Here is a 15,788-nt window from a genome sequence, read left to right on the forward strand (position 1 = left end):
CGCTGTTACATGTTGTTCCGTCTTCAACATGGCGATTCGGCCAGTCAGGTGATTCGACTGACCAATTGATCTTGTTTCACAATGGAGTCTTGATGAGTTTGCACGACTGGAATGGCCAGTAAAGAAAGTCTTGGAAGAGTGAGACATTTTGATCTTAGTTCAAAACAGGTTCGTGTACATTTTTCTTTACAGGTATATAATTTTATTCCTCAGTAGTTAGGAAGTCTCCTGCGAAGCTTCAAGTAGTGCAACCTAAGCCATGCGTTCTCCAAGTTATACAATATTTGTTTATCTTGATCGAATTGCAACCACGCAAAAATGCAATATCTTATTTTCATCTTCGAAGCCTTCTTTCTGTTGTTCTTGGCCTTGTCATCGTTGCCCGTTCGTATCAGTTTTGCAACAATTATAATAAACATTTAAAATTATTATTAATCCTGTGGGTGAATTGAAATAAGGTCAATTTGAATTTCGAACGCGGATATCAGCTAAGCCCCCCGATTAAATCAATCAACTGTCCAAATACCGATATCTAAATATTTTGTTTTAAGAAGTTCGAAACGCGTGTAATATCGCAACTCTCTAAAAATTTCTTGTGATATTTTTGTTCCATATTTGGCACACTGTACGTGTCTACGAATCTTGATTTAGCTATTCCTCTACCTTACAGCTGCGACTGCGACACCTAAGAAGCATCTCTGTTCGAAAAATTATTCCAAAGTTTTCCATTTTTGGAGATGATTTGCTGGACTGCCTGCTGGAAACATACTTCACTTTGCATAGTGTTGAAGGAAATCAGAAAGGTTTTTGTTTTTAGAATAGTTGTTTAATTCTTATTGCTTGTGTGTTCGAATTTTTATGTTTAACCATTTTATTCAATATTTGCATTTAACAACAGGTGAGAGTCTCCAGTTTGCCATAACCCTCTTCCTTCACCTTGCACACCCATACAGTCATGTAACTCTCATCTCCTGTTATTTATTGCAGAATGTAGCAGATTGTTAACTATTGAATGTTACATTTTCAGATTTCTCACCCACGTCCTGCTGTCAAGAAGGTTCCATTTCTTACCCTTTCTTTTCCTTTTCCTGGGTACCTTTGCCCCATTCTGTATATTGCCTCAACTTTCCTCAAAATGAAACTCTTCTCCTTTAATTTTTGTATACATAAAGGTCAAATTTTTGTCCAAAATCCTTATGCTTTTGTTTGTTTCTTGCATAGCTATCTATACCAGTGAGAAAATCAAGTATTCACTGGTGAGTAATATAGATATGACTGTCATTCATTCTCTCCCACAGCCAGTTTCCTTCTCATATTTAGTTTGATTGTTAGATTTGCAGTCCATACAATCACTTGGTCTTTGTTTTTAATTTAGCTTGATTATTATTATAATTTCTATTCTTAATGTTTTATTCACAAATTAGAATCCAACATGGGCTAGTTTTGAGCCATCTTCATGGAAAGATCAACAATCAGGTGCTGTGTCTTGTATCCTTTTTTCTGAAAACCTTCACTCTAGTGATCAGCATACATTGTAGAGCCTGTTTAGTTTTTTGTGTGTAGCTCTACATGGTGAAGTTATTTTTTCCTTGATCAAAATGTCAGCTGTCATTGTTAGAGTATGGGGAGGTCAAAAAGACACATTTCAACTTATTATTGAGTGGAAGGTTCATTTGCCATCCCTGCAATACCTTGGAGAACAGGTAAATTGATAACAGTGTGTATGATTTGAAAGAAAAACATTTTGTCAACTTAGTATGTCTTCTTTATATCATGATTAGTGTTAATTATTGGTGATTTTTTCAGGCAGAACACTCAACACTCACAGTGACCCTTGATAAGGAGCAAATTGGGTAACTCCCGATGAGCAGTCTGGGAGACTTGACTAAAAGCTAGAGGGCAGTGGGGGGGGGGGGGTGTCCAGCTATAGACTGGCATTTTGTCAAGGAGGAGTAGATACATGTATTTCCTCCTAGACTCTTCATGTTATAACGAAATACATGTCAGAAAAAAACAAAAAAGGGATAGTCAATGACAATAATTGTAATTATTACAGGCCCCTTGACCACTGAAGCGGAACCTTTTGATTTAACTCATAACAATGCTATAATTTGATGAACTTTTCAGGTGAAGTCCAGCAAATATGGACAGAACACAGTTATCTTTGGTCTCATTGATGGGTATTACAGTGTACCTAACTGCCTGCCAAAAGAAGAGGTAAGCTGGAATAGATGATCTCTCAGCACTTGAATTCTATTAGAACACAAATTTTGCAATAATTCTGTTAGACTGCACATAAAATCACAAGTGTTTGTGATTTTTTAAGACTGCAGGCAGTGGTGAAATTGCAGCTGTGAAAAGAAAAGATGTTATTAGAGTTGATGTGGACCAGGTATGTGAGCAACACATGTAGTAAGTTTGACAACTGAAGACTCTATCAATTGAGATCAGGTGGAAGGTACAGTTACCAAATTGTTAATATGGCATCACCAGAATGAAGGATCATTATCTGTGACATGACAGGATCTTTGTGAAGAGTTTCTGGCAATAAAATTTTGTTTTCATTACTTTGAGTGGTTCATATCAGTTACCTATGTAGACTTTACTGACAATAATCCTTTTCTGTCAATTACTAACATGAGCCAGAATTGGTTGATGACATGCCTTAACTACATTGAAAGCCACACAGTGTTTTTGCATGTATTCATAGGGCTTTTCTTTTCATAGGTTCAAACGTCTTGTAAACTGTCATCTATTCAAAGGTATGTCCTTATTTAAACATGTACTTCAAAGTTTGTGTAGCATGGTTTGTTTAATATGGTATATGTGCATTAATTCGAAGGCCATCTTGATTCTTCTCCTCAGACTACAGACAGTACAAAAGGCCATTCTGCAGTCTCAGCTGTCAGTCAGGGATGTGCGGCAGGCCATCCTATGCAAAGTTGAATCTGACATCAAGTCTACTTCACAGGTTTGTATTAAAGTTTGGGCACAAATTTCCAGATAATTTCCCATACAGGAAAAAGATGTTGTACTATATATTTTTTATTTTAATGGAATGGTGTTCTGTATGACAGTAGTGGACTCAGCATGCTTTCTGCCAAGGAGATCCTTTTAAAACCAAATTGTCAATTTTTTAATCAGTTGTAATTAAAATTCCTTTCCTTTTTGTGGCAGCTATCAGAAGAGGAGATGCTGAAGTTGAAGATCAAACTTTTAAGAGAGGAGTGCTTGTTAAAACAGAAACTCTTGTTGAAAGGTGTTTATGTACATGTAGCTTTCTCAAGTAAATGTTTCTGACATTTTTATAAAAAGGGAAATTTATACATTTTTGTCAACTAAGTAATATTTTTTGCAAATTGTAGAAGGGGCAGAGGAGAAGAGTGTCTCTGAAAAACTGAAGGAAAGAGGTGAGTAATGTTTAAATTTCCAACAAAAAAGTGACTTTATTTGATCCATATCCGTGGATATCTTTGCCCTCTATCCTAGTAACCATTAGTGGTAAGTCCAGAGGGAGGATCAGGGGGGTTTGGAGCTGATTACCCATCAGACCTGTGGGTAGTTAACTTCTTGTCTGATGCAAAAATTCTGGCAGTCGCATATTGCAACTCAACTACGTTTGACGTGTAACTGCGAGTGAAAGGTTAGTCGAGAAGTTATTTGCAGTGAAAAACAATTCTATGTTTTTCAATCAAAGTTTAGATCCATGCCTTCTCCTCCCCTCCCCCCCCATCATAGTGTTTCATTGCACTTGTGTAAGTTATGTTCTTTGTATTACGCCCCATGAATTTGTCGTTCTACAGAAATGAACCTTAGGAGGAACAGAGAGAAACTGGACTCTAGTAAAGTTTGTTTGAGAGAACATAAGCAAGCACACGTAGAAAAAAGGTAAATATGTTAAAGGTATCTGCTTCCATCACTTCATGCAGACATAAGGTCTAAATTGTAAAGATAAACAACTCTCAAGGTCATTGATTTGTGATCATGTGCTGAGGTCGTTCTAATGAGTAATTCCTTAAAAGAACTGTTGACGATGTTTTTATAAACCATGGCAGCTTATCCTGCTTGGAGTTTTCTGTAGAATTACTCAGTAAAAACCCCATAGTTTTGAGCGTAATTTGTGATTAAAGGATATTAAACTGATATTAAAAGGTACAGCGGTCAAATGGTATCGTCAAATTAGGGAATTATTTCACGCACGTTTTGTCAAAATTCTAACACTCTATGGAGCCTTTCCCCAGTAACCCTTTGATTATACTTGCTAACTGCTGTCGGTCTGAGTGCCACGCGGATATTGTGGGGTGATTGAGATCTGCCTTAGCACTGGTTTCGATAAATCGTCATGCATGGAAGAGTCACTTCAGCGGTCGTGTTTAATACCAACCTCTTTTGGTATTGCAGGGAAGCTTTCGTTAAGGTGACTGCTCAGATGAATATGAGACGACGACAACTCATCTCTGAGCTGATAACAATCTACCCCATTGTTGAGGTGAGGAATAACCATTGAGTGCAATTAGAATTACATAAGTAATCTGCTCATTCAATAAATACGCTGCCAGATAGAAAAATCTTAAGTTTTACTGCTGACAATTGATGTCGTTTTGGTCTTTCTGCAGTTGAAGAAATCAAAAGAATTCCTAATTTCTGGCGTGCGGCTTCCTAATTGCGAATCAGACGAATTCCAAGGTGAGAAAAGGAAACCCCTCGCTTTCAAGTTCCCATCATCCAGAGTAAACATTCATTTTTGCGACAAACGATTGTAAAAAGTCACTCATCACCATTAACTGCCGCGAGCGGGTTCGACGGATCTTAACCGTTTACACGCTAACATCAGTATGCATATTCTCCATATTGTTCTCCGTACATTTTCTTAAGGAGCCTACTAGGAGAATTTGTTCAACAATCAAGAGCTGTTTAATTGATGATCAATTCCTTTATTCTCGTGACCTTTATGTGTGATTCAGGGGTGATATTGTAAGGAGAATTTAGATGTCAGTCACTCTTAGGGGTCAAAAAGTTAAACGATATCTACCTAATTGCAGCCATGGATGACGAGACCCTGTCGGTTGCCCTTGGTTACACGTGTCACTTGGTGTGTATGATAGCTCAATTCTTGGATCTACCTTTGAGATATCCCATGAATTCTCGCGGCTCTAGATCCACCATTATGGATTTTGCGATTGAAAAAGTTGCAGAGAAGGAGAGGCAGTGAGTACAAAGTAGTCTGTGTGGCAGGCGGTTTTGTTAGCTTGCGATGAAAAAATGAATTTGGTGTTTTTTTGAGGGCAATCTTTTGCAAGTTTTATGGGCGGTCAAGGCATTCCCATCGATAAATATTAAACCACTTTCCTTGCTAATTATGGAAGCTGTCAATTTCTTGCAACAAGTCAATGAGCAAGGCAAAACCACTTTTCTCTCGCCTCGTAGCGAGAGTAGTCCGTTTGAAAGTTTGAGATGCCGTGATTGTTTCTCGACGCGTTCGATGTCGATTGTCCAAGATTTCCCGGGTGTGACTCAGAATGTTCTTGTAGAGTGGCTCGATGGATGACTCGTTCTCCTTCTTTGCTTTTCAGGTTTCCGTTGTATAATAAGGGGAAAGAAAAAATTCAGTTCTACTATGGTACTTTTCTTTTAAACAAGAATATAGCCCAGGTAAAGTTTCTTAGTAACTCGCATTCGTTACAGCAATTTTCTGTTGAATGTGGAAAGAAAACTATCTGGGATATCATTGGTTTTGATTTAGAGCGGTCAGTGATTGGTCCAGAAAATCTCAAGCGTCATTCTTTACTAATCATATGCAAAACCAACCCCAATGGTGACTTGGTCGCTCTTGTTTTCCTGCCCTTGAGGTAGTTTTCACAACTTACACCCTAAAACAACTAACCCAAGCTTTCTTTGGTTCCTCGTGAAATTGCAGTTTACAATCGAGTGTGGAGAAGCCAAAACAGATGAAATCCCAGCGACCAATCACAATAAAGCTTTGCATTGTCATCAGCCAATGAGGAATCAAAGTGAAAACAGTAAACTTCTTGAGGCGCGCGAATGACCAAGTCGCTAATGTTTTCAGTTTTGAATTTGATTGGTTGAGAGGATGGCGCAAGTATTCTGAACCAATCACGGTAAAACCAAAGCCATCACAAATTACTTTCGACACTATTGAAAATTGTTCAAATTTACCATGTTCTGATTGGTCAGCGGATTTCGCTGGGTTTCGTTTTACGACAGTCGCTCAAAATGTACTGTGGTTCTATAGAGATCGTGTAGAACCGTGACAAAAAATAACAACCCTGCTTTGATTTTAACATATCCTTCCTTTGCAACCGTTTAGCTTCGTCAGTTCAATGGCTTGGGGACACCGAACCTGCGCAATACTCTACCTAATCTTAAAGACTTGCTGGAAACAAAGTTCCAAACAAGGTTAGCCAAAAAATAGCATAGGTAAATAGCATAGGTATGCAATGCGTCCACACTGGAATGAGTGCATTCTAGTTTTAAAAGTAATGTTACGTTATTAAACACATGCTGTGTGTAGCTTTCCTACAGGGATACTTTGGTTTTTGCATATTTGGTAAAAATCAAAGGTTTTTTTCCATAGGAAAAGCTGACAACATGTAGCAAAGCTACAAGCGTCTTTTTTTCAGTTTGATGTTGTTGTTTAATTGTTTCAGTTTTGTTGGCAGTTAGTAAAACGGAGCCAAACATTAAATGGCGGGACAGTAGCGGAGAATGGAAAAACGAGGATGATTTTAGGTCGTTTTTCACCTCAGCTTCAATCGCACTTCGTATCAACAACTAAACTATCTTTTGTTTTGTTTGGTTTTTTTTGCTTGATTGTTTCAGGATACATTCTTCAGGTGGAAGTAATTTTTTGCGGCTAATGGTTAATATTTTTCTCCCAGTGAAAAATCTGCACCTCTCACAATCATACGGAAGTCTCCATTGAAACACAGCCATAAACGCTCACCTACATCAGGATCCGGTGAATCGGGAGAATCTTCTCCTTCGAATCCCAAACTTGAGGATGTTCTTCTTAGGACAATGAGTGCCTCCAGATCCGAGGCGAAGTCTGTTATGCCGGAAGCTCTGAGTGCAGCGCAAGTTAATCTTGTTCCGAATGCAGAAACTACTGTTACGAAAGGAGATGACCCGAATCCACCAACTCAACATGATTCGGTTGACTCGCTGGAAAAGCCTGTGTCGGATGATCGCGGGAAGGTTGCTACTGCTTCCTTAACAGACAGCTCACTGTTGCACATACCCGCGCAAGGAACGAGTCATTTAAAGTTTCTCGAACAACAGCGTTCCAAAAAAACCACTAAACTCGAAGACACTAAAAATACTAAGACTAAATCTCCAAGGACACTCTCCCTGAAGGGCCACAGACCATCGAATGTGGAGAAACGAAAGCTGGTCAAGAATAACAGTATGGATACCGGAATTGTAAATAAAGGAGTCGCATCTAAACTAGCGGGTGGTACTGTTAATAACTTGATTTCAAGTGCGGGAAAACGTGATATTTCTGGTCGTCAACACTCCGAAAGTTCGAGACAAGGTAAGGCGAATGGTACAGTGGATCGCTTTGATATAGATGGTCGTGCCAATAAGTGCGTCGTTTAACGCTGTAATATGTGAATTTTTTTTTTGATTTTGTTGTTGTAGTTGGCTCTTCTGCCCCCAATGGGGAACCCTCTACTGTGAAAGGAGACACCAGCAGCGGTAAAGGCGATGTGTTGAACAAACCAAGCGAATCTGATAAACCGTTGTTCCGTAACGACGAACTTCGCGCTAAAAGGAATTATTTGTTCGATGTGGAGGGATCTCTTAATTTCGACAGTTTCTGCGAAAATGGAGATATAGATTTAAGATGAAAACGGAATTTTTTTTCAAAGATGTGTGCGTTGTACACAAAAATTATACCCGTTAGCAATTTCCAAGATTTCATATGATGAAATTTTTTTTAATAAAATAAGATGTCGCTAATTTACAATAATTTCAAATCTCAACCTCTCTTAGCTTGGAACCAGACAGTGAAAATAATTGGGGAATGGTACAGAAAAAAATAAAAACGCAGAAACTGCCTGTTCTTTTTTCCGGTCCCGTTCCCCAATAATGTGGCCATATGATTTTTCAATGAGGATTCTGGTCTAAGGCGACACCGCCACGGAACTTTTGTGCGTCAATCCATGCAGCGTCGCTTTTATTTCTTGGCAGAAGTTCTTATGCCAAAACAGATTAGTTGGTTGAATTCTTAAAATGTTTTTCTTTTTCCAGGTAAAGAAAATGACCTGTTTTTGCAAAGAAATCTGATATATGATAACGAAACTGAGGGAACTCTAAGGGAATAGTGGTAAAGTAATAACAATTGGGGAAATTTTAAGTTCTTGGTGGCTAAGGTTATTAATCTCTTTTTCTGACTGTTTAGCGAATATGAATGAAACTTAAATGGAACAGAAGACCTGCATTGAGGACAGATCCATAAACCAACACATATTATTTAGGAGATGTGAACATTTTCTTTCTGTCTGACCCATTCCCCCTCTCCTTGTGATTTTATGTCTTTCATTGAGTCCAATCTTACCCACCTCGGGATGGTGTCTCATGGATCTAGTATAAGTGGTGGCCTGGGCACTAGGGATTTTTTGTTCCTAAACTCTTTACACCTTCTGATTTGTTTCTGGTATTTCTGTGACTACTGTGGAATAATATATTGATAACTGAATAAACAGAACTTTGAAACTGTTTTTGTTACTTATTTACTTGTTTGTTCTTCCGTTTGTTTGTTTAGATCGTAAAATTTGCTTGACGGTTGGCGATGTTAGAGTTTCATGTGGTTTCGGCCGGGGATGTTAATATCGCCAAGCATTATATTTGTGTTGTGAGCGAAAGATATCTTTTACAATTTTTCGTGTTTTCTGTGAGACGTATCATCCTCGATGCCAAAAACAATCCTAGACCTTTCCTTTGACCATGTGATTCGATCCGCATGCAAATGACTCATTCTCAAACTTAGCCTCGTTTGGTAATGAGACTCTAGTCAACCTGGAAATGGGTTTTCTACTTTTATGAAATTCCTTACTCTTAACCTGCGCTCTGATCCTTCAAAATATGTCGTTCATTCGACCAGAAATTGGCTCCGGTTCACCATTATCGTCCACGTGCTTCCCACGTCCGATTTCGCCCCTCCCCCCCCCCCCCCCCTCTCCCCCAACCTTTCTCCCACTTTCTTCCAGCTTACCCTTACAATAGCCTAGATTAAAAAGGAAATAACATTTGGTTATGTTCAAGGTCGGAGTAGTGTATTTCGCGTAATAAAGAGATGAAAGTAAGTTGCAAAGGAACCCTGGAGTGTACGCAGCATTCGAAATCAGGCATTTTAGGAGTTTCTTTTTTACAAACTTCTCCTTGTATTCGGGACTGAGCCCGTAGAACCAAAAGTTCTGTTTAATGACAAAGGCAAGAGTAGTAACTCATGAATACTAAGGTATCCAACAATTACTCAGATATTTCCAAATTTCTCTAATTATTATGCAAATAGTATTTTATGTACACTTAATTGACGTTACTGTGCTTTATTGAAAGAAATTAAGGCAGTAATAAAAATTTTTCAAAGCTTTTTGCGTCAATAGAAAATTACGTACACCGTGATGTACTATGATATCATGAAAATGTTTGAACCGAAAATTGATCCTTAAGATTAAAAAATTAAATTGATTAAGAAAGCTTAAAAAAATTTATAAAGTACTTTCAAAAAACTCAAGCGTTGAGTCTGTCAGCTCTTAGCTATGCATATAGCGGTCTCTCAACTATTACATCAGCGAATATATATACATAACTACTATATTTAGAAATCTTTCACCACTTCACTGCTGAATCAATGCTTGCAAAAGCGTTTGCTTTCATGTTTCGGCCGCTGTAATACAATTTTTTAACAATACTGATCTCATTACATCGTATATTTACAGTAAAATTGAAAATATTGGGCGCCATGCTTTTTGTAATTTACATATGGGAAGCTATCAGACCATTTTGTCGCGTCAGACAGTCTAAAATTTTAATTAACGCACATCTAAAATTCAGGTGAAAAACTGACAGATAAAGCTCATTTCCACCACCTCTTGCTAAGCAAGAACTTAACCTGAAGATCTGTTTTCCGTTCCAATGGTGTAAATTAATTTTGATCCAGATATGTTATCCTGCGTTACGTAGTGTTATGGTACGTTACGTTACGGTGATGAGATGACATGTTTACAACCGGTGCCGAGACGTGAATAACTCTTGCCAGTGTAAAACAGGGATATTTTGATTACGTAACTGTGCAACAGACATCTTACAACTGGAAAGTGATATGGAGTTCGTCAAGTACATTGGATATTGCGGCAAGACATGACGCCTGCAAGACAGAGTATTTATGACAAATGTAAAAAAAGCAAAATCTCATAAAGTTTGAGTAATTTTTTTTAATTTATTAATTTAATTTAGCCAGGGAACCTTGCTCACATAATACAAATAAATTACAGTTTTCCCCATTTTAGAAAACCTTTGTAAAATAACGGACCACGCAAACAGACGAATTTCAGCGACGGCTTTTGATTTAAAATTCTCTCTCTTTTTTTTCCCCTAATGTCTATTTATTTTTCTCTGTCGTTGTCTGAAGTGTTTACATGCAAAGGAGTTAGAAGTAAAATGATGAATAATTTATTAAGCAATACGCATTTCTTTTAGAAAGGTAAAACTAAAAGATTGCTTGATCCTAATAAATCATTTATAGCTAGATGTTCTTATTTCCACTCAGCGTACTTATTTCTGATCTCATGCAAAACAGTAGCTGTTTATAAACGCGTTAATAGCAATGATTTTTTTTAAACGTACCTTTCCAAAGGCCTGCGTTTGAAAACGTCTTCCAGCAAACGCAGCTGATCTGCAATGTTACATTCGCAGCTTTTGTTTGTGCAATCAAAGAAGGCCTCCAAGGCTTTCAAATTTGCTACTGCAAGCGAGTACTTTCCTCTCCATAAAGAGCCGTGCACTACGTCCATGCAGAATTGCTTGTCTCTTTCGCTGTTTGAGCTCAAAGATGTGAAGTCGATGCTGTAATCTGGAAGTGGCATTTCACCGGTAAGGAGATGAGCTAGGTACGGCCGCAAAACATCCCAGAATTTTTCCACCTCGTAGTGAGTCCAAATTGGATCTTGCTGTCGTTTGAGACAATCATAAATCGCCATTTTTTCTTCGTTTGGTTAATACGAGATTGCAGATCTAAAAGTTACAAAATTGCAATATTTTCCGGTTTTTACAGCGAGCTTATCGTTTTAGGCTGTCGGACCTGCAGTGTTTTCCAAATGAATTATTTGTTTACTCTATAGTAAAGAATTCTCTCTTGTGATTGGTCATAATTCTACGCTTTTGTTCGCGGTAAAATATGCTGATCCTCGGATAGAAAGATAAGGTGAACAGAATTTCTCGCGTGTCACCCGGACTTTGTTGATTTGGTTTCAGTTCACGCTACAAGAATTGTTGTCCAAGCAAATTATTTCGCCTCTTTCCCTATGTATAATAAAATTATTACTTTTCCGTTATTTAACTTTGCAATTTGGGAAATAACATCTCTTCCCCTGAAGTCAAAACAGTCAAAGATCACGTTTGCACTAGTTCGGAAGAGTTCGGCTTCACGAGAGCCGCCGACCGTGACTTCCGAGTGTCACGATGCCGTGTCGACTTACTTTAGGGATATTAATATGGATGGACCAAAAACTTTTATCATCTGTTAGCCTGCAGCGCTTGCAGTTATCATTTCGCACTAGTAAAGATTCGCACCACAAGAGAGCGCCGAAATGCCCGTGGGCTAACCTGACTCAAACATCACTCTTGAAACAAATTGCCATCTACACGCTATAACCACTGTTTTTGTAAAACAATTAACCAGTTTCTTTAAGGTTCACTCATGCACTTTGTTTACCAAGAGAGGACGACTGGGCGAGAAGACTTGAGACGTGTAGCAGATGCATTCACTTAGTTTCACGATTTTCCGATCGAGGTCAAGTGAGTGTGTAAATGGGAGAGGATTACTTTTGGAACAGTCTACAATGGTTCCTGTCTCAAGCCGAACTTTTTAACACAGTGTTGAATTAAACCATGTTTTGATCTCACTCGAGACAAGTCGCAAAAGTAAAAACATAAACAATTTAACAATTTAAATATATTTTTTAATCCAATTTTAAATTTTAATTTTCTAAATTATTGCGTCAGTTCGAATATTTTACCTTTCTTTTTTTTTCAAATGATAAACTAAAATTAGTATAACAATCCATTACTTTGGTAATTTACTACATCGACTAAAATTGTGTCTTCATTCAAAGCTGACGTTTCGAGCGTTAGCCCTTCGTCAGAGCGAATTATCATAAACAATGCATTAAACCAGCCATTGTCTATTCCGGGTCATTTCATTAATTTGGATATCCGGCGAGAGCATTTAAATCTATTTATTATTCGGGCATGGCTTGGGAAGGAGTAAGTTTTTTTGTTTTGTTTTGTCCCTTTTTTTGTTTTGTCCACTTGTGTCTCTAAAACATAGACCGGAAATTCATGAAGGAGGAGATAATTAACACCCTTATTGTGATACGACAATACCGCTTATCTGATCGAAAAATTTAAGACATTCAATTAATTCTCGAATCTTCAAACCCTCTGGCTGCGTCTGATTAGAAGACAACTTATCAATGTCACGTTTTTCGTTTCTGCGATAATTTGGGAAGGCTGAGACAAATTGTGTTGCATTATTTACATTCACTTTAGGCTATAAACATTCTTTGTTGTGGTTCTTAAAAAAATAACTTATGGCGTGAAACTCCTGTGAGGGTAAATCATCACGCGACGTACTTGTGAGTACCATCGACACTAAATGGGAGAAAAGTAGTGAAACGTGAGTTTACATAAACGAGGATAAATGGCTGATAAAGCGAGGCGAAAATGGTGCAGATTTACTGGGAAAGTAAGGCCTAGTTCAAACGTCGATCTTTACATGTACCGAACCTAATTGCAATTTGGGTCGACTCGAATAATTAAGAGCGGCAGTTGATTCAAACGTCTATACAAATCTGCCGATCCTAATTGATTCAAACGTCGATCTTTACATGTACTTAATAGAAACGTTAGGTTCGGTACATGTAAAGATCGACGTTTGAACTAGGCCTAAAAGATCGTTTAATGATTGAAGGGAAATTAATTTTAAATCGGTGTAGAAAGGTTAAAATAACTGCAGTACTACCTTGCAAGGGAAGCGATTGAAAGCCTTTCATCGTTTTCACGTTTTTGTGCAAATAAGAACGCTAACGGTCGTTGGAAAGAAAGAAAGGTTACCTATATTCCTGAATTTCATGCGCGGCTTTATTGTCTTATCGTGAAACTAGAATCTTTGTTGTGAGAAAATTGCAAATAATCCACACGATGACAATTGTCGTTACCCTAACTGTCTCATCAGCCAATATTTCTTCCAGAATCATTTTATCAGCTTAGGTTATTGAGAGATGCTAACTTTTGGAGTTACTTTCACCTTAGCACAACTCATTTCCTGCCTGCTAATAACTTCTGTTTACGTAATTTCGGCCTACCAGATATGTTATCAGAGCCAATGGTGAACAAATCTCACAACAAAAAAATCGTCTAGTTATCACCTTTGTCATATCAATTAGTGACGCTCTTTCAAAACAAAGATTTTCGCACAAAATAGCAGAAATATTGATTTTAGTCGCTGATACGCAGAATTTACAGTCAACTCCTTACTAGTACGAGAAGCTTACCTGTAAGTCATGGGTCTGTATTCAAATGCTTTCTTCAATTCGCGTAGTAGATCAGAAACACTAATGTGGCTATTGTTGGCACGTACGGCGCTGTCTTGAAAGAAAGTTTTGATTGCTTTTATATTAGCAACTGAGAGAGAGTATTTTCCTTTCCACATCGATTGGTGAATGATTTGGATACAGTGTTGCTTGTGCTTTTCGTTTCCCGGGTCCAGGGACGTAAAATCAATGTCGGAATCTGGTAGAGGCATTGCGCCGTTTAGTAATTGATCCAGGTATGGATGCAAAACTCGCCAGAATTTATCAATCTCAATTGTTGTCCACATGGGTTCACGAAATCCCTTCAAGTAGTCTGAAATAGCCATGCTATTTGAGGGAACTGCCTGCGGTAGTGTGATTCAGGATCGCGAGAGGCTGCTTTTACCATTTGGTCGCTCTCTAAAAGTGAAAGATCGATCGTTACCTTTGGGCAAGAATCACGAAACGTTTGTTTACAAATTACGTCACACCCGTTGGACCGGATTAGGTCAAATCACAAGAGTTGCCATTTGCAAAATAGTTCGACATGAAATTTTTCCTACCGTTTAAGTGGGACTCTGAACACATTAGAGAACTTGTGGGATCGTTTAGACGAACGAAGTTAGGGGAGAGGAATAAGCCATTTTCACTTTCTTGCCCCGTGGCACTATGATCGCCACACCGTTCTTTCAGATCCCAGTGGAGCTCAAAGTCCCTGGAGAGCCACATGACTACAGTTCCGTAACTCATTTCGCACGCGACGAAACATCTTGTACATTACGCCGTAGAAATACAAAGCGTTTTCCGGTCATATTGAAAACGGCTTATATATATATTCTCCGTCCATACTAAAACGGTCACCGGCTGCAAAGACGTTCGCTTTCTTTCCTCAGAATGTGTTTGACAAAGGTCTCTTTAACCCGCCAAAAGTAAAAAGAGCAGTGACGTCAATGTGGTTTGTCAAGGGCTTCGGCTCGCACACGAAAGTCACCAAGAGTGCTGAAAATTTACTCGTTCCACGATTCTAGCTACTTGGCGTGCCTGGTCTCCTTTGCCACGAAAATCACTAGTTTATAAATTCTGCCGACCAAAGCCTCACTGGTGGCTTATATTCAAGTCTGGCAGACTGTATAGAAACGAAAAAAAAAGAACCGAAGATTATTTCTAAGTGTAAATCGAATATACTGGCAAATACAACCTGAACAACTTCAAGTGCAGTCCGCTTAGCTTGTTAACCACCTTCCTTGGCTTAGAACCAAGTTAGATTACTTGAAACCGACCGATGTTCGTTTATAAACTATTCGTAACCAACTGACGTGAATAGGGGTGTCCCTTGAGAACAACTAAACAAAGGAAATAGTCTCTTATTGTTGTAAAATTTCTTTCAGCCGACACCGTCACAGGGGTATTTTTCACGCTTTAATCCAGGAATTGTGTGAAATACGGAAGCAAGGATTTTCCCTTGAGAACAAATGAACAAAAGAAGTAGTCTCTTATCGTTGTAAAATTTCTTTCAGCCTACACAGCTACAGGAGTATTTTTCACACTCATTAAATTCAAGAATTTTAGCTTAGACACTGCACACTGCATACAGAGAATCGGAATTCTTAGCGACGGTTTTCAGACTTATCCCTGCTATTTCTAAAGCTCATATATATATAGGGAGTCTGCAAGTCGATTTTCGCGTGGAACAGTGCTCAATACGTTGAAGCAGAGCGGAATAAATATTTTAAGAGGAAAAAAGGACGCAACTATATTTTCCCGACAAGCCTGTTTTGTGAATCGCTTCACTCTTCAGGGGTTTAAACCTCTTAAATATAGGTTTTTCCTCTTAAAAAAAATATATATATATATAAGTTAAAGAATTAAAGAGGACGCATCGATTCTATGACTCTGAGTTTCGCGCCTAAGCGCTCGTCGTATATATATATATACATTTCTAGGCCCTTCAATTTCGCTGCGCTAATCCGTTTC

At 38.3% G+C, this 15,788-nt stretch overlaps 3 protein-coding genes across 4 annotated transcripts; 1 reads left to right on the forward strand and 2 right to left on the reverse strand.

Annotated features, from left to right (window-relative positions):
- Positions 1-2: 2 nt before the first annotated feature.
- Positions 3-8,739, forward strand: LOC113682035 (UV radiation resistance-associated protein). Its single transcript, XM_027199185.2, has 19 exons — positions 3-168; positions 671-803; positions 1,222-1,256; positions 1,425-1,488; positions 1,606-1,703; positions 2,128-2,217; positions 2,327-2,392; positions 2,728-2,762; positions 2,866-2,971; positions 3,178-3,259; positions 3,366-3,410; positions 3,804-3,888; positions 4,402-4,489; positions 4,617-4,686; positions 5,043-5,208; positions 5,574-5,652; positions 6,329-6,417; positions 6,900-7,552; positions 7,660-8,739. The coding sequence occupies exons 1-19, from the start codon at positions 112-114 to the stop codon at positions 7,866-7,868; spliced, it is 2,250 nt and encodes a 749-aa protein (XP_027054986.2). The 5' UTR covers positions 3-111; the 3' UTR covers positions 7,869-8,739.
- A 1,374-nt stretch (positions 8,740-10,113) lies between these two features.
- LOC113682076 (uncharacterized) lies at positions 10,114-11,362 on the reverse strand. Its single transcript, XM_027199225.2, has 2 exons — positions 10,870-11,362; positions 10,114-10,390 (listed from the first exon to the last, which is right to left on the reverse strand). The coding sequence occupies exons 1-2, from the start codon at positions 11,220-11,222 to the stop codon at positions 10,246-10,248; spliced, it is 498 nt and encodes a 165-aa protein (XP_027055026.2). The 5' UTR covers positions 11,223-11,362; the 3' UTR covers positions 10,114-10,245.
- An 819-nt stretch (positions 11,363-12,181) lies between these two features.
- On the reverse strand, positions 12,182-15,146 carry LOC113682077 (uncharacterized). 2 transcript variants are annotated; one of them, XM_089208577.1, is made up of 3 exons: positions 14,378-14,520; positions 13,797-14,234; positions 12,182-12,894 (listed from the first exon to the last, which is right to left on the reverse strand). In XM_089208577.1, exons 2-3 carry the CDS (start codon positions 14,159-14,161, stop codon positions 12,864-12,866), a joined length of 396 nt encoding a protein of 131 aa, XP_089064703.1. In that variant the 5' UTR covers positions 14,162-14,234; positions 14,378-14,520; the 3' UTR covers positions 12,182-12,863. The 2 variants fall into 2 exon arrangements, with proteins under 2 accessions (XP_089064703.1, XP_089064704.1); XM_089208578.1 differs by lacking the exon at positions 14,378-14,520 and adding an exon at positions 15,013-15,146 and having other exon boundaries at positions 12,682-12,894.
- Between the last annotated feature and the right edge of the window lie 642 nt (positions 15,147-15,788).

Source organism: Pocillopora damicornis, chromosome 6, assembly GCF_964200805.1.
Source record: "Pocillopora damicornis chromosome 6, jaPocDami1.2, whole genome shotgun sequence".
NCBI lineage: Eukaryota > Metazoa > Cnidaria > Anthozoa > Scleractinia > Pocilloporidae > Pocillopora > Pocillopora damicornis.